Here is an 18,295-nt window from a genome sequence, read left to right as displayed (position 1 = left end):
ACACCAATCAGTGCGTCCTACGTGCTAACGAAGTGACACCAATCAGTGCACTGAAGACACATTTCCGTTGAATGCATTCAGTTGTACAGACTAGGTATCCCCCTTTCCTACGTGCTAAAGTCCAACCTCAAAACATAAATGGAAAAACGAAAGCCTGTAACACTTTCCCCCTAAAAACAACAAATATATCCTATCTTGTTTTCGGAAAAGTTTGCGCACCACCAACAGAAAATAACTTCCATTTCACATAATCTACTACAATACTTCACCTTCTACAATATAAACATGGTGTCTACTGGCTGTCAACAATTAAAAACAATAAAAAACATTTATTTCTAAATAATAATATACAATCGTATGTTTTCTTTTTCTTTCTATAGAATCCTTAAAACTCACTAGCTTCTAGAACTCATGTCTTCCTAAAACTCCACTTGCCTCTAGAACTCTCGTCCCCTTGGAAAGAGCCCAAACAAAACTCATCTCCAATACGGGAAAAACTTAGTCAAAATAAATTGTGATGCACTGGCTAAAAGCAAAACACAAAACGTTTTGACTGCCCAACCTTGAGACAATCAGCACCCAAATACTCCTTCTACAATGTTTGATATCATGAAAAAACTCCTTCATGCATGTATTTTCTGATGTTTAATCAGATATCTATATATCACAGCTATAAGATTTATCTCCTGTATGTGTTCTCTGGTGTGATATCAGGTGGCTTGACTGAGTAAAACTTTTCCCACATTGAGTACAGCTATGAGGTTTCTCTCCTGTGTGTGTTCTCTGGTGTGCGATCAAGTGGCTTGACTGAGTAAAATGCTTCCCACATTGATCACAGCTATAGGGTTTTTCTCCTGTGTGTGTTCTCTGGTGTTTCTTCAGATGGCTAGATTGAACAAAACTCTTCCCACATTGAGAACAGCAATAGGGTTTCTCTCCTGTGTGTGTTCTCTGGTGTATCTTCAGTTCCCCAGATTGAACAAAACTCTTCCCACATTGAGTACAGCTATAAGGTTTCTCTCCTGTGTGTGTTCTCTGGTGTTTCTTCAGATGGCTAGATTGAACAAAACACTTCCCACATTGAGTACAGCTATACGGTTTCTCTCCTGTGTGTCTTCTCTGGTGTATCTTCAGATGGCTAGATGTAAAAAAAAACTTCCCACATTGAGTACAACTATAGGGGTTCTCTCCTGTGTGTGTTCTCTGGTGAAGAGTCAGATTGCTCGACCTTGCAAAACTCTTCCCACATTCATCACAGCTATATGGTTTCTCTCCTGTGTGTTTTCTCTGGTGTGATATCAGGCTGCTTAGCTGAGTAAAACTCTTCCCACATTGATCACAGATATAAGGTTTCTCTCCTGTGTGTGTTCTCTGGTGAAGAATCAGATTGCTCGACCTTGCAAAACTCTTCCCACATTCATCACAGCTGTACGGTTTCTCTCCTGTGTGTATTCTCTGGTGTGATATTAGTGTGCATAGCTGAGTAAAACTCTTCCCACATTGATCACAGCTATAAGGTTTCTCTCCTGTGTGTATTCTCTGGTGTGATATTAGGTTGCATAGCTGAGTAAACCTCTTCCCACATTGATCACAGCAATATGGTTTCTCTAAAGTGTGGATTCTCTGATGAATTTTAATGCCTGCTGATGAGGTGAATCTTTTCCCACAGTCAGAGCAGCAATGAGATTTATTTCCTGTGGGTGTCTGCTGGTGTTTCTTGAGGAGTTCTGATCTAGAGAGACTCTTCTCTGCCTTGTCAGCATCATGAGGTTGTTGAGGCTCCCAAGAGGACCCATGGTAGACAGTTCTCTCTCCTGTGTGAATGACAAAGTCATACAGATGGTTAAAGGCCCACAACAGCAGAAATCCACTGTATAAGGTGATGTACAACATCATGGCTACGCTGTTGGCAACAATTGACGTCTGTAATGAATGTAATGATTATTTGACATTTGTCTTAAAATGAGCAACAATAGTCATATTTTGTCTTGTTTTCAAATTAGTAGCAACATCTATGTTTGTAGACTAGAAATTAGTTATTCATGTTGTTGAAACTCTAAGCAGTGTGCCAGGCGACTTTTGGTCTCCAATATAGGCCCCTTTCTGTGTTTGCTAAAATTGTATGTAGTATATCTGCCTGGAGCAAAAATGGTGAGCAAAGGTTTTCGTCTTTCACAATGTATTCTGAATGGGGGAAACTCAGGGGAGTAACCTCCATCTCCAGGTTGCTAATGAATGCATTTCACGCTTTGGATTATAATTGTCAGGCTCTTTTGAATGTCCTGCTTAATATAATGTTTGTGTACATCATTGCAAATCAACCGCTTTGTACTTAAAAAACACTTCAACCAGTAAAATGCTCTTTGGCCTTTTCATCAGCCTGACAATGAGAGTTTGTACACTGTTTGACAAATTGGCAGTTTGCATAGATCTACTGTAGGACCCATAATTTCACCTAACAATAACATAGACCTACTGTAGGACCCACCTAACAACAAATATAGGAAAACAGCTCTGTGTTGTACAATAGCCTATCCATCAAGGAACAGTTCTCTACACATTATGAGCAAAGTATCTCTGTGTGCAAACAGACCAACGAGACCCTACAGTAAATCAAGCAGACAATAACATTATAAACAACAATTTGTTAGGGATGTTGGATCCAACATGGAACATGGCATAACTGTCTTTACCATAGTAATGAATGAAGAAGCACTTTGATTGTTGTTATGTCGTGATGTTTGTCATTTGACTGGCATTCAGAAAATTATTTCCTGGATCTTCTGATGATAGTTGAACATGTGACTGTAACTAAACAGCTACAGTATTAAGAATTATGTGTAATTATTGAAGAACTGCGTTAATGACCGTATCGATTTGAGTGTTGTCAAAAAAGCTACTATTTAAAAATATAGATATATTTCACCTTTATTTAACCAGGTAGGCTAGATGAGAACAAGTTCTCAACTGCAACCTGGCCAAGATAAAGCAAAGCAGTGCGACAAAAACAACACAGAGTTACAAGTGAGAAACAAAAGTACAGTCAACAACACAATAGAAAAATCTATATACAGTGTGCAAATGGAGTACGAAGGTAAGGCAATAAACAGGTCATAGTAGCGAAGTATTAAACAAATTAACACGAGTGATAGATGTGCAGGTAGAAATACTGGTGTGCAAAAGAGCAAAAAAAAATCAATAAAAACATGGGGATGAGGTAGGCAGTTGGATGGGCTATCAGCAATCGGTGAGGTAAGCTGCTCAGATAGCTGATGCTTAAAGTTAGTGAGGGAGATATGTCTCCAACTTCAGCGATTTTTGCAATTCGTTCCAGTCATTGGCAGCAGAGAACTGGAAGGAAATGCGGCCAAAGTAGGTGTTGGCTTTGGGGATGACCAGTGAGATATACCTCCTGGAGCACGTGCTATGGGTGGGTGTTGCTATGGTGACCAGTGAGCTGAGTGAAGGCGGCCTAGCAAAGACTTATAGATGACCTGGAGCCAGTTGGTTTGGCGACGAACACGTGGCGAGGGCCAGCCGACGAAAGCATACAGGTCCTAGTGGTGGGTGGTATATGGGGCTTTGGTAACAAAATGGATGGCACTGTGCTAGATTTAATCCAGTTTGCTGAGTAGAGTGTTGGAGGCTATTTTGAAAATGACATCGCCACAGTCAAGGATCGGTAGGATAAGTTTTACGAGGGTATATTTGGCAGCGTGAGTGAAGGTAGCTTTGATGCGAAATAGGAAGACTTAATTTTGGATTGGAAATGCTTAATATTAGTCTGGAAGGAGAGTTTACAGTCTAGCCAAACACCTAGGTATTTATAGTTGTCCACATATTCTAAGATAGAACCATCCAGAGTAGTGGTGCTGGGGGGGCAGCGATCGGTTGAAGAGCATACATTTATTTTTGCTATCGTTTAAGAGCAGTTGGAGGCCATGGATGGAGTGTTGAATGGCACTGAAGCGCGTTTGGAGGTTTGTTAACACAGTGTCCAAAGAAGGGCCAGATGTATACAGAATGGTGTCATCTGCGTAGAGGTGGATCAAGGAATCACCCGCAGCAAGAGCAACATCGTTGGTATATACAAAGAAAAGAGTCGGTCTGAGAATTGAACCCTGTGGTACCTCCATAGAGACTGCCAGAGGTCCGGACAAAAGGCCCTCCGATTTGACACACTGAACTCTGTCTGAGAAGTAGTTGGTGAACCAGGCGAGTCAGTCATTTGAAAAACGAAGGCTGTTGAGTCTGCCGATAAGAATACGGTGATTGACAAAGTCGAAAGCCTTGGCTAGGTTGATGAAGACGGCTGCACAGTACTGTCTTTTATCAATAGCTGTTACATCGTTTAGTACCTTGAGCGTGGCTGAGGTGCACCCGTGACCAGCTCGGAAACTGGATTGCACAGCAGAGAAGGTATGGTGGGATTCAAAATGGTCAGTGATCTATTTGTTAACTTGACTTTCGAAGACTTTAGAATGGCAGGGCAGGATGGATATAGGTCTGTAATAGTTTGGGTCTACAGTGCCACCCACTTTAAAGAGGGGGATGACCGTGGAAGCGTTCCAATCTTTAGGAATCTCGGACGATACGAAAGAGAGGTTGAACAGACTAGTAATAGGGGTTGCCACAATGGCGGAGGATCATTTTAGAAAGAGAGGGTCCAGATTGTCTAGCCCAGCTGATTTGTACGGGTCCAGGTTTTGCAACTCTTTCAGAACATCAGCTATCTGGATTTGGGTGAAGGAGAAGCTGGGGAGGCTTGGGGAAGTAGCTGCAGGGCGTGGGGAGCTGTTGGCCAGAGTTGGGGTAGCCAGGAGGAAAGCATGGCCAGCCGTAGAGAAAGGCTGGTTGAAATTCTCGATTATCGTGGAGTTATCGGTGGTGACAGTGTTTCCTAGCCTCAGAGCTACAGGGTGCAAATTTCTGTTTGAAAAAGCTAGCCTTTGTTTTCCTAACTGACTGTGTATATCGGTTCCCGACTTCTCTGAAAAGTTGCATATCGCAGAGAGTATTCAATGTTTTTGTGCTGGTCGAGGGCAGTCAGGTCTGGAGTGAACCAAGGGCTATATCTGTTCTTAGTTCTACATTTTTGAAAGGGCATGCTTATTTAAGGTGGTGAGGAAATTACAATTAAAGAACAACCAGGCATCCCCTACTGACAGGATGAGGTCAATATCCTTCCAGGATACCCGGGCCAGGTCGATTAGAAAGGCCTGCTTGCAGAAGTGTTTTAGGGAGCGTTTGACAATGATGAGGGGTAGTCGTTTGACCGCGGACCCCTAACGGATGCAGGCAATGAGGTAGTGATCGCTGAGATCCTGATTGAAAACAGCAGAGGTGTATTTGGAGGGCAAGTTGGTCAGGATAATATCTATGAGGGTGCCCATGTTTACAGATTTAGGGCTTTACCTGGTGGGTTCCTTGATAATTTGTGTGAGATTGAGGGCATCTATCTTGGATTGTAGGACGGCCAGGGTGTTAACCTCACTAGGGTAGGGGGCACTATTTTCACTTCCGTATGAAAAGCAAAGTTGGTAGATTTGGATAGAAAACACAGTTTACAAAACTGTTAAAATAATGTCTGTGAGTATAACAGAACTTATATGACAGGCGAAAACCTGATAAAAATTCATCCAGGAAGTGGGATTTTTATATTTTTGTAGTTTTCTATTGAATGCCTATACAGATTTGATTGACTTAGGACTCAAATTGCACTTCCTATGGTATCCACTAGACGTCAGTCTTTAGAAATGATTTCAGGCTTGCATTCTGAAAAATGAGAGTAAGACCACTCTGAATGAGTGGCACATTTAGTGTCCCAGAGATGTTTCATGTGTGACACCGAGAGAGCGCCTTTCTTGTTTACTCTTTATATTGACAACGTTATTGTCCGGCTTATTTAGGCTAAAAACAACCTGAGGATTGATAATAAACACCGTTTGACATGTTCCTACGAACTTTACTGATACTTTTCGTCTGGCTGTTGTGATTGCTTTTGAGCCTGTGGATTATTAAACAAAACACGTGAACCAAACAGAGGTTTTTGGATATAAAGAGACTTTATCGAACAAAACTAACATTTATTGAGTAAATGGGAGTCTTGTGAGGGCAACGATATGAAGATCATCAAAGGTAAGTGATTAATTTTATTGCTATTTCTGACTTGTGTAACTCCTCTACTTGGCTGGTAACTGTTTGTAATGATTTGTCTGCTGGGCGCTGATCTCAGATAATTGCATGGTATGCTTTCGCCTTAAGCCTTTTTGAAATCTGACACCGTGGTTGGATTAACAAGGAGTTCATCTTTAAACCGATGTATAACACTTGTATGTTTCATGCATTTTTATAATGAGTATTTCTGTTTTTGAATTTGGCACTCTGCAATTCCACTGGATGTTGGCTATGTGGGATGGTAGCGTCCCACACCCCCTAGAGAGGTTAAGCATATCCCAGTTTCGGTCACCTAACAGAACAAACTCTGAAGATAGATGGGGGGCAATAAATTCACATATGGTGTCCAGGGCAAAGCTGGGAGCTGAGGGGGATCTGTAACACACTGCAACAGAGAGAGAGAGGGAGAGACTTATTTCTGGAGAAATTCATTTTTAAAATTAGAATCTCGAACTGTTTGGGCATGGACCTGGAAAGTATGATAGAACTTTGCAGGCCATCCTCTGCAGTAGATTGCAACTCCTCCCCTCTTTGGCAGTTCTATCTTGACGGAAAATGTTGAAGATGGGGATGGAAATTTCAGAATTTTTGGTGGCCTTCCAAAGCCAGGATTCAGACACAGCAAGGACATCAAGGTTGGCGGAGTGTGCTAAAGCAGTGAGTAAAACAAACTTAGGGAGGAGGCATCTGATGTTAACATGCATGAAACCAAGGCTTTTATGGTTACAGAAGTCAACAAATGAGAGAGCCTGGGGACACGCAGGGTCTGGGTTAACCTCTACATCACCCGAGGAACAGAAGAGTAGGATGAGGGTACGGCTAAAGGCTATCAGAACTGGTCGTCTAGTGCGTTGTGAACAGAGAATAAAAGGAGCAGATTTCTGGGCGTGGCAGGATAGATTCAAGGCATAATGTACAGAGAGGGGTATGGTAGGGTGCGGGTACAGTAGAGGTAAACCTAGGCATTGAGTGACGATAAGCGGTTGCATCTACTGGAGGCACCAGTTATGCTAGGTGAGGTCACCGCATGTGTGGGAGGTGGGACAAATGAGTTCTCTGAGGCATGTTGAGTGGGACTAGGGGCTATGCAGTAAAACAAAACAATGATAACTACCCTACACAACAGTATACAAGGATTATTGGTATTAGAGAGACATAAAGCGAGGCATAAAGCAATCACGTGTTGATTGGGAGAGCTAGCTAAGACAACGGGTAAGACAACAGTTAATCAGCTAAGACAACAACAACAGGTAAAATGGCGATGAATGGGCAGAGAGGATCAGTTAACTACACACAGGGCCTGAGTTCGAGGCTGGGGCAGACAGTTAAACAAAATGGAGAACTGTGATTAATGAACAGTCCAGCAGGCATCAGCTATGTAGCCAAGTGATCATAGGGTCCAGTGAACAGCAATATATGAACCAGGGAAGCCGTTAGGTAGTCATTACTACGCAAGAGGTATTGTAGCTGGAGTAATTTTGTTTGCTAGCCGGTAGATGCACCTGGCTCGAGGCTAACTGGTGCTAGCTTCAGGACAAGGGCGTTAGCCACTATAGCAAATCCATATACAGCAAATTAAACTGTTTCAGGAAAATGTACATATGAAAATCATAACTGGCACACAGATTGGTAGAAATGGTCAGATAAATTGACCCTCCAACTGGAAAAGGTTGCTGACTGCTGGTGTAGTCTATTACTGAAAATTTCAGGAGCAGAACAGCAGAAGTTATGAAGTCCAGCAGCAGAGGGGGGGGGCACCCCCTGGTCGGGTCACGTTGACGACCGGCTCCCTCTGGTCGGGTCATGTTGACGACCGGCTCCCTCTGGTCGGGTCATAGTGACGACTGGCTCCCTCTGGTCATTTGTGTGTATAATTTATTTAATCAAACAGCGTGCTTAAAGCATCAGACAAGTTCAGTACATATAGATTTTATAAAAACACATGGGGCGATTGGTAGAAAGAAAATGACTCTTGGTTGACCAATATGTATTTTAGTTGGGGACAGCACTGGAACATGATTCTGGGGCTCTCGAGTGGCACAGCAGATACTGCATCTCAGTGCTTGAGGTGTCACTACAGACACCCTGGTCCAAATCCAGGCTGTATCACAAACGTCCGTGGTTGGGAGTCCCATAGGGGGGCGCACAATTGGCCCAGCGTCGTCCGGGGTAGGCAGTCATTGTAAATAAGAATTTGTTCTTAACTGACTTGACTAGTTAAATAAAGGTTACATTTAAATAAATAAAAAATAGTGTTTCATGACAAACTTTTTTTTTTATCCGCCAAGGCACCAACTTTGAGAAGGGTTACAAACAAAGCTTTCAAACCAATTTATGAATGTAATTGAAACTAGATATGTCTTGCCTTTAATGTAAGGGCATGAAAAAACATTGGCTGAATATTATACAATGACTTATCAAACGCTCTAATAATTTGACCCCCACAGGAAATCTACACGGGCAATGATAGAACATACTATATAGCCTAGAAACCTGGTTAGCCTATCATTATGACATCATGGATGAATTCTAGAATATACTATATAGCCGAGAAACCTGGTAAAACTATCATTATGACATCATGGATGGACAGTCCTTGTATTCATAGTGTAGTGAATTCTGGGGGTAGCCCTGAGCTGAACTCAAACTTGGGTCCAGCGACTGTCAAGCCAACACCTTATAACTGTTACGCCAAGATGTCTGAACTTCTTGACGAGGTCGCTAGGTGTTAGGTTACAGTTGCTACAATAGCTCTCTCTATGAATGTGAGAGTGGTTACACTTCTCCTTCTCCCATCCCTCAGCTGTTTACCAAACCAAGCCTCTGGACAGCCATTTTGTTGCGGTTTAAAAAACCCACACAACCCAGCAATTTGCAGTTCAAACAATAACAAATCTGTCATTCCACCACTGTTCTGGTAATAAAATGATTATGAGGTTGGAGAAATGTAACTACAGACAGACAGACCTATGGATGCAAGGACTGACCATCCATGATATCAACATTATAGTATTAACCATGTTGAGGCGATACAGTGTTGATTTACATTGTTTCTAAACATTATAGTAAAAAAAGCTTATTTGGGGTTCTGATGGGGTACAACAGTTGAACTAAGCTCATGAGGCATGTGTTATACATGTTATATTCTTCAAGAATCAATGGCTATAAATAAATAATTGAAAAGTCACAATATGGATGTAGCAATTGTAGATTTCTGCTTTAACACCTAACATCAGTTCAACTGCAGAGTTTGTGCCTCTGTTTTTAAGACAGTACTTACTAGTGTTAATCAGGGAACGGTTTCTCAAAACCATCTTATGGCTTAATTCATCGTTAGAACCATTGGATGCCTTAAGATGCGTTTGGGAAACCGGGCCCAGATATCCAGTTTCCTCCTCTTCTTCCTCCTCCTTTTTGGATGTAACAGTCATCTCCTCCTCCTCTTTCACTCCATAAACTGCTTCATCCTCTCCTTTTACTGTAACATCCTCCTCCTCTTTCACTCTGAACATGTCTGCCTCTTCTTTCACAGTAACGGCCTCGCCCTCTACTTCTTGTTTTACTGTGATATCCTCATCTTCATTAGAAGGAGAGTAGCTTAGTGACCGCATGGTCGGGGATGTTAGCTAGGCTAATGCTAACTTAACCAGACCGCTAGCTGAATAATAACAACACCGTAAATATGAAATTAAATCGGAAAACTAACCAAGACGACAGAAGTGGGTTTAAAACACAGTGGCTAATATACACTAAAGCGATATATTGGTTCGGCTATTTTGTCTTGCAAGCTACTGAGGTGTCTGACTAACTATTGTTGCTGCTGTTGAAAGAAGATTTCCGTCCACTAGATTAGACGTCACACTAGCCGCATAACCATAAATTCCCACACAGCCATCTGCTGATTGGAGTGGGTAACGCAGTTGAGTAAAATGTATATGTTATTTTCAGACAAAAGGTTAAAGGGTAGGAATCAGGGACGTCACTAGAACTAAAATATTCATTAGCCCCCCCTAAATAAATCAATATCAGTCAATATATTTTTTCTGTGAATAATTTTTTGGGGTCAACCGTTCCATCGCATCTAAACGTTCTACCGGTCCGGCACTTGGAGGCTGCTGCACTCGTGACTGTAGGACCGGTAGAACGCTGCTGCACCAGAGACTAGTGACTGTTTGACTTTCATCAGCGAAGATGGCGGACAGAAATACTAGGAGAGAGGTGTACCCCTACACAGAACTGGACAGAAATGTAAAGGATTATAACGTCAGTAAAAAACATGTACAGTTGACAGGAAAATCATAGTTCATTTACGAAAATCGCGATTTAGCAGTTAGCTTTACGTTAAGCTGGCTAGCTTTATGGGTGTTGTGACATTAATATGACATTGTAATTCTGGCTGTTTTAGTGACTCCTGAAACAACCAGCAAACCAGGTTGTCGTTTTGTGAAACAGTGGATGTATAGAATCTAGCTGAAGAATTTACTGCAAATTTAATGTACAATTTTGTAAGCGTTCCTTGCAGATAGATGACATCACGTAGCTAGCTATTGTCGTGGAAATCTTTTTTTTTAAATAAAAATATTTTCAAACAGCCTGAATGACATTAATGAAGCCTATGGATTGAGTAGAATATAATATCATGTTGTACCAAGGATGCAAGTCGTATATACATGTAGTTATTACCATGCATGAGATCCCCACATTGTAGCCTGTACATTTAATATATTCACTGATCATGTACTCTACCTTGGCAAATAAAGGTGCAGTTTAGGTATGAATGTATTTGAGATTATTTTTCAGTCATATCCAATACCAGGAGTATCAAATTCCAGTCTTTGAATGATGCTGTGTCTGCATGTATGTATTACAATTATACACTTCAACAGTATTTACCAATCTTGGTCCTGGGACATCAATGGTTACACATCGTAACTAATAGACTAGAAACAGGATTTAACTAGTTAATTAATATATACAGAAATATAATGTTAAAAAACACTACACTACACTTCCTATGCATCATGTAAATACTCTTAACACCGGTTCATCTCAATATCTAATTTCCTTCATCTGCATTGATCTGATAAACACAGGATAGGTGGAGTATTTCATCACATTACACTTCATTTCAACCAGTAGAGAATGTGAAACATTTATGGAAAAGCTCATTATCCAAGTGTTATCAATACAAGTTCAATCTGTACTTCAATGCACATCTGTTGTGAATTATAAAAACAGAGGAAGAAATAGGAGGAGGTGTAAAAGACAGAAAGGGAAAGAGGTAAACACATAGGAGCAGGGAAGGCAGCTAAATATTCTCTCAGTTCATCACAATTACATAATAGTGTCTCTAGTCGGCCCAAAGGTTATCTTAAAAGTGGTGAGGTGGCGATGATGGGACTGGGGGTTGGCATCCTCTCACAACAAAACATATCTGCAGACGAGAGAGAGAGCATGTTTAAGCCTTGTGTTTTTATTTTTTATTCTAACATTGTTAGTCATCAATCAGGAGGTGAAATGCAAAACTGACCTGGGATCATTAACTATGGGACTACTGCATCTATCTGTATTTCAATGTAAAGCATCTCTTTAATAATACTTTCTGTTGACCTGACCAATTGACCTCTCACCTCTGATCATGCTGTGTCCTCTATGTAGCCAGGAGGAGTGGTTCACCGACACAGCTGATATAACCTAGAGGATTTAGGGAGAAGGGGAGAGAGGGATGAAGTGAAGGAGAGAGAATGTTATTGAGAAAATAAGGTAGTTAAAGCGACAGTGTTCAACAGGAATCTGAGTGTGTGGCCTCACCTGGTGTCCACACCACATTAAGTGGCTGCAGAGCACTTCATGCTGAAAAACATGAACCGACCCACAAGGACAAACAATTTAGCTAGTTAGTTATAGAAGTAATGAAGTGTCTTACAATTCTTCACGGTAGCCTTCACACACCTGAATTCCTCCGGGAGGCAGTCCCAGATGACCCTGGTCACCCAACCTTGCAGTGCCCTACACGGTAACTATAGGCAATAGTTTTGAAGGAATCTCCAGTTACAAGGTATCTGTAGGAATATGGAAGACAATGTAATTATTAGACTGTTACATCACCAGGTCATTGTGGATTACTAAAGTATAATATCCCTGATAACAAATCATGACAACATTGGATTGATAGATGCATGGACACACATATGTACATGTGTAGCATGTGACAATAACATGATCATATCAAGGATAGCATCACAAATGAATACATAAATACTACTTGAAGCTTGATGATGAGTTGATCATTTGAATCAGCTGTGCAGTGCTGAGGCAAAAACAACAATGTGCCTCTGAGTCCCCAGGACTGAGAACCACTGCTCTTCATTGGGACCTCTTCATATGTAGACTGGCTTTCATAGCGCTCTTTATCTGAGGACAGAAAACCTCACAAGAAACAGACTTCATTCTAGTCAAATTACACCACACTGAATATGTTGGTCCTATTATCTCCGTCTTCACTTCTAGAGCCAGGAACTACACAAAAGTACCTGCCCTATCCAGAATAGCCTCCTCTCTCATTGACAGTTGGGGCTGCTATCCTTTCACCCTCCTCCATGGCTGTTAGCTAGCTACCTACAAATGCATTTGGAGTTTGTTTTTTACAATGATACATACATCAAGATAGCTAGCTAATATGAAGTTAGGTAGCTGGTGATATTTAATTCACTTAGCTAGCTATCTATACAGTATTTGAAGTTGTCTAGATAGCTCATTTAGCAGCTCATTTGAGTTAGCCTGCACTGTAGCTAGTTAGCTAATAATATAATCGGTTTTTTTTCCATTTTCAAAATCTATTTACTTACTTACTTGAATAGGTTCTCCCAGAAATGTGGACAACTGGAAACAGGGCAGCAAAGTTCATCACCAGAGGGTGTTACAGGATATTACTATTGAACTATGTACCCATTTAATAACCAGACCTTCATACAAACTTGCTCTGCTGAATTATTGACGGAGTCACAACGGGGCCTAAGCGGCATCTCGTCCATCTGCTGACTGGACGCAGTTGAGGAAAATGTAGATTTTAGTTTAGGAAGCATGAGTTTTTACTCACCAGTGTAACAACAGTGTCGTTAAAGACTTAGTAACTTAGTTTTTATTATGAACACAACAAATACAAAAACAAAAAAACAGAAATATACAAACAAGAGTACATTAACCTAACAAACAGGGGTATTACATATCAATATTCATTTTCAATTTGTTAAATACTTATTGCTTTTTTGTTTTTACATTTACTGATCACTTCAAAAATAATATTTAAATGATATCTTAAATCGTGTGAAGAGGGGTTTGTCCACTTCATTTTATGGACAAAGAATCTTCCATGAAAGATAAATAAATGAACAATGAAAGTTAAATCAGGGTCCATATCATTTGGATCAAAATAAAACATAATATCAGATTAGCATTAATAGTTGTTTATTTTAAAATAAAATCTTCTGACATGAGAGGAGTCCCCCAAAAAATGGTCAAGAGTCTCTGGGTCACAATCACAAAATACACATTTGTTATTAATAGCTATTTTAAATCTGTGTATAATAAAGGACTTTACAGGGAAGATTCTATGAATGAGTTTGTATGATGCTTCTTTCACCTTATTAGATAGACAATATTTACCAGACAACAACAAGACTTTGTTCCAGTTCACTTGTCCAAGGGCTGCATTCCAGTTCACTTGTTCTAGGGCTACATTTCAGTCCACTTGTCCTAGGGCTACATTTCAGTCCACTTGTCCTAGGACTGCAATCCAGGACACTTGTCCTAGGGCTGCATTCCAATTCACTTGTCCTAGGGCTGCATTCCAATTCACTTGTCCTAGGGCTGCATTCCAGTTCACTTGTCCAAGGGCTGCATTCCAGTTCACTTGTCCTAGGGCTGCATTCCAGTTCACTTGTCCAAGGGCTGCATTCCAGTTCACTTGTCCTAGGGCTGAATTCCAGTTTACTATGTTCCAGGGCTGCGTTCCAGTAGACTTGTCCTAGGGCTGCATTCCAGTAGACTTGTCCTAGGTCTGCATTCCAGTATACTTGTCCTAGGGCTGCATTCCAGGTTACTTGTCCTACGGCTGCATTCCAGTACACTTGTCCTAGGGCAGCATTCCAGTTCACATGTCCTAGGGCTGCATACCACTACACTATTCCTAGGGCTGCAATCCAGGTCACTTGTCCTAGGGCTGTATTCCAGTTTACTTGTCCTAGGGCTGCTTTCCAGGTCACTTGTCCTAGGGCTGAATTCCAGTATACTTGTCCTAGGGCTGCATTCCAGGTCACTTGTCCTACGGCTGCATTCCAGTACACTTGACCTATGGCTGCATTCCACTACACTTGTCCTAGGGCTGCATTCAAAGTTACTTGTCCGAGGGCTGCATTCCAGTTTACTTGTCCTAGGGCTGCATTCCAGTTCACTTGTTCTAGGGCTGCATTCCAGTTCACTTGTTCTAGGGCTGCATTCCAGTTCACGTGTTCTAAGGCTGCATTCCAGTTCACTAGTTCTAGGGCTGCATTCCAGTATACTTGTCCTAGGGCTGCATTCCAGTTCTCTTGTCCTAGGGCTTTATTCCAGTTCACTTGCCCTAGGGCTGCGTTCCAGTTCACTTGTCCTAGGGCTGCATTCCAGGTCACTTGTCCTTGGGCTGCAATCCATTTCACTTGTCCTAGGGCTGCATTCCAGTTCAAATGTTCTAGGGCTGCATTCCAGTTCACTTGTTCTAGGGCTGCATTCCAGTTCACGTGTCCTAGGGCTGCATTCCAGTTCACTAGTTCTAGGGCTGAATTCCAGTATACTTGTCCTAGGGCTGCATTCCAGTTCTCATGTCCTAGGGCTTTATTCCAGTTCACTTGCCCTAGGGCTGCGTTCCAGGTCACTTGTCCTAGGGCTGCATTCCAGGTCACTTGTCCTAGGGCTGCAATCCAGTTCACTTGTCTTAGGGCTGCATTCCAGTGCACTTGTCCTAGGGCTGCATTCCAGTATACTTGTCCTACGGCTGCATTCCAGTTCACTTGTCCTAGGGCTGCATTCCAGTTCACTTGTCCTAGGGCTGCATTCCAGTTCACTTGTCCTAGGGCTGCATTCCAGTTCACTTGTCCTAGGGCTGCATTCCAGGTCACTTGTCCTAGGGCTGCATTCCACTACACTTTTCCTATTTTTGCATTCCAGGTCACTTGTCCTAGGGCTCTTTTCCAGTCTACTTGCCCTAGGGCTGCATTCCGGTTCATTTGTCCTAGGGCTGCATTCCAGATCACTTGTCCTAGGGCTGCAATCCATTTCACTTGTCCTAGGGCTGCAATCCAGTTCACTTGTCCTAGGGCTGCATTCCAGTACACTTGTCCTACGGCTTCATTCCAGTTCACTTGTGCTAGGGCTACATTCCATTTCACTTGTTCTAGGGCTGCATTCCAGTTCACCTGTCCAAGGGCTGCATTCCAAGTCACTTGTCCTAGGTCTGCATTCCAAAATACTTGTCCTAGGGCTGCATTCCAGGTTACTTGTCCTACAGCTGCATTCCAGTACACTTGTCCTAGTGCAGCATTCCAGATAACTTGTCCTACGGCTGCATTCAAAGCCACTTGTCCTAGGGCTGCATTCCAGTTCACTTGTCCTAGGGCTGCATTCCAGGTCACTTGTCCTAGGGCTGCATTCCAGTTCACTTGTTCTAGGGCTGCATTCCAGTTCACTTGTCCAAGGGCTGCATTCCAGTTCACTTGTCCTAGGGCTGCATTCCAGTTCACTTGTCCAAGGGCTGCATTCCAGTTCACTTGTCCTAGGGCTGCATTCCAGTTTACTATGTTCCAGGGCTGCGTTCCAGTAGACTTGTCCTATGGCTGCATTCCAGTAGACTTGTCCTAGGGCTGCATTCCAGTAGACTTGTCCTAGGTCTGCATTCCAGTATACTTGTCCTAGGGCTGCATTCCAGGTTACTTGTCCTACGGCTGCATTCCAGTACACTTGTCCTAGGGCAGCATTCCAGTTCACTTGTCCTAGGGCTGCATACCACTACAATATTCCTAGGGCTGCAATACAGGTCACTTGTCCTAGGGCTGTATTCCAGTTTACTTGTCCTAGGGCTGCTTTCCAGGTCACTTGTCCTAGGGCTGAATTCCAGTATACTTGTCCTAGGGCTGCATTCCAGGTCACTTGTCCTACGGCTGCATTCCAGTACACTTGACCTATGGCTGCTTTCCACTACACTTGTCCTAGGGCTGCATTCAAAGTCACTTGTCCGAGGGCTGCATTCCAGTTCACTTGTCCTAGGGCTGCATTCCAGTTCACTTGTTCTAGGGCTGCATTCCAGTTCACTTGTTCTAGGGCTGCATTCCAGTTCACGTGTTCTAGGGCTGCATTCCAGTTCACTAGTTCTAGGGCTGCATTCCAGTATACTTGTCCTAGGGCTGCATTCCAGTTCTCTTGTCCTAGGGCTTTATTCCAGTTCACTTGCCCTAGGGCTGCGTTCCAGTTCACTTGTCCTAGGGCTGCATTCCAGGTCACTTGTCATTGGGCTGCAATCCATTTCACTTGTCCTAGGGCTGCATTCCAGTTCAAATGTTCTAGGGCTGCATTCCAGTTCACTTGTCCTAGGGCTGCATTCCAGTTCACTTGTCCTAGGGCTGCATTCCAGTTCACTTGTCCTAGGGCTGCATTCCAGGTTACTTGTCCTAGGGCTGCATTCCACTACACTTTTCCTATTTTTGCATTCCAGGTCACTTGTCCTAGGGCTCTTTTCCAGTCTACTTGCCCTAGGGCTGCATTCCGGTTCATTTGTCCTAGGGCTGCATTCCAGATCACTTGTCCTAGGGCTGCAATCCATTTCACTTGTCCTAGTGCTGCAATCCAGTTCACTTGTCCTAGGGCTGCATTCCAGGTCACTTGTCTTATGGCTGCATTCCAGTACACTTGTCCTACGGCTTCATTCCAGTTCACTTGTGCTAGGGCTACATTCCATTTCACTTGTTCTAGGGCTGCATTCCAGTTCACCTGTCCAAGGGCTGCATTCCAAGTCACTTGTCCTAGGTCTGCATTCCAGTATACTTGTCCTAGGGCTGCATTCCATGTTACTTGTCCTACAGCTGCATTCCAGTACACTTGTCCTAGTGCAGCATTCCAGATAACTTGTCCTAGGGCTGCATTCCAGGTCACTTGTCCTAGGGCTGCATTCCAGTTCACTTGTTCTAGGGCTGCATTCCAGTTCACTTGTCCAAGGGCTGCATTCCAGTTTACTTGTCCTAGGGCTGCATTCCAGTTCACTTGTCCAAGGGCTGCATTCCAGTTCACTTGTCCTAGGGCTGCATTCCAGTTTACTATGTTCCAGGGCTGCGTTCCAGTAGACTTGTCCTAGGGCTGCATTCCAGTAGACTTGTCCTAGGGCTGCATTCCAGTAGACTTGTCCTAGGTCTGCATTCCAGTATACTTGTCCTAGGGCTGCATTCCAGTTCACTTGTCCTAGGGCTGCATACCACTACACTATTCCTAGGGCTGCAATCCAGGTCACTTGTCCTAGGGCTGTATTCCAGTTTACTTGTCCTAGGGCTGCTTTCCAGGTCACTTGTCCTAGGGCTGAATTCCAGTATACTTGTCCTAGGGCTGCATTCCAGGTCACTTGTCCTACGGCTGCATTCCAGTACACTTGACCTATGGCTGCATTCCACTACACTTGTCCTAGGGCTGCATTCAAAGTCACTTGTCTGAGGGCTGCATTCCAGTTCACTTGTCCTAGGGCTGCATTCCAGTTCACTTGTTCTAGGGCTGCATTCCAGTTCATGTGTTCTAGGGCTGCATTCCAGTACACTAGTTCTAGGGCTGCATTCCAGTATACTTGTCCTAGGGCTGCATTCCAGTTCTCTTGTCCTAGGGCTTTATTCCAGTTCACTTGCCCTAGGGCTGCGTTCCAGTTCACTTGTCCTAGGGCTGCATTCCAGGTCACTTGTCCTTGGGCTGCAATCCATTTCACTTGTCCTAGGGCTGCATTCCAGTTCAATTGTTCTAGGGCTGCATTCCAGTTCACTTGTTCTAGGGCTGCATTCCAGTTCACGTGTCCTAGGGCTGCATTCCAGTTCACTAGTTCTAGCGCTGCATT

The 18,295-nt window shown here is 43.0% G+C and overlaps 1 protein-coding gene across 1 annotated transcript; it reads right to left on the bottom strand.

Annotated features, from left to right (window-relative positions):
* Positions 1-360: 360 nt before the first annotated feature.
* LOC139424758 (zinc finger protein ZFP2-like) lies at positions 361-9,825 on the bottom strand. The gene is made up of 2 exons (XM_071176875.1): positions 9,458-9,825; positions 361-1,814 (listed from the first exon to the last, which is right to left on the bottom strand). The coding sequence occupies exons 1-2, from the start codon at positions 9,786-9,788 to the stop codon at positions 658-660; spliced, it is 1,488 nt and encodes a 495-aa protein (XP_071032976.1). The 5' UTR covers positions 9,789-9,825; the 3' UTR covers positions 361-657.
* Positions 9,826-18,295: the final 8,470 nt, after the last annotated feature.

This window comes from Oncorhynchus clarkii, chromosome 13 (assembly GCF_045791955.1).
Source record: "Oncorhynchus clarkii lewisi isolate Uvic-CL-2024 chromosome 13, UVic_Ocla_1.0, whole genome shotgun sequence".
Lineage (NCBI taxonomy): Eukaryota > Metazoa > Chordata > Actinopteri > Salmoniformes > Salmonidae > Oncorhynchus > Oncorhynchus clarkii.
This window is presented reverse-complemented; position numbering and strand designations above follow the sequence as displayed.

Excerpts from the sequence above, each read along its gene's own strand:
- LOC139424758 (XM_071176875.1), bottom strand. The coding sequence starts at position 9,788 with ATGCGGTCACTAAGCTACTCTCCTTCTAATGAAGATGAGGATATCACA. Across the intron at positions 1,815-9,457 it reads CCGTTCCCTGATTAACACTA|GAGAGAGAACTGTCTACCAT; the intron begins GTAAGTACTGTC and ends TCATTCACACAG.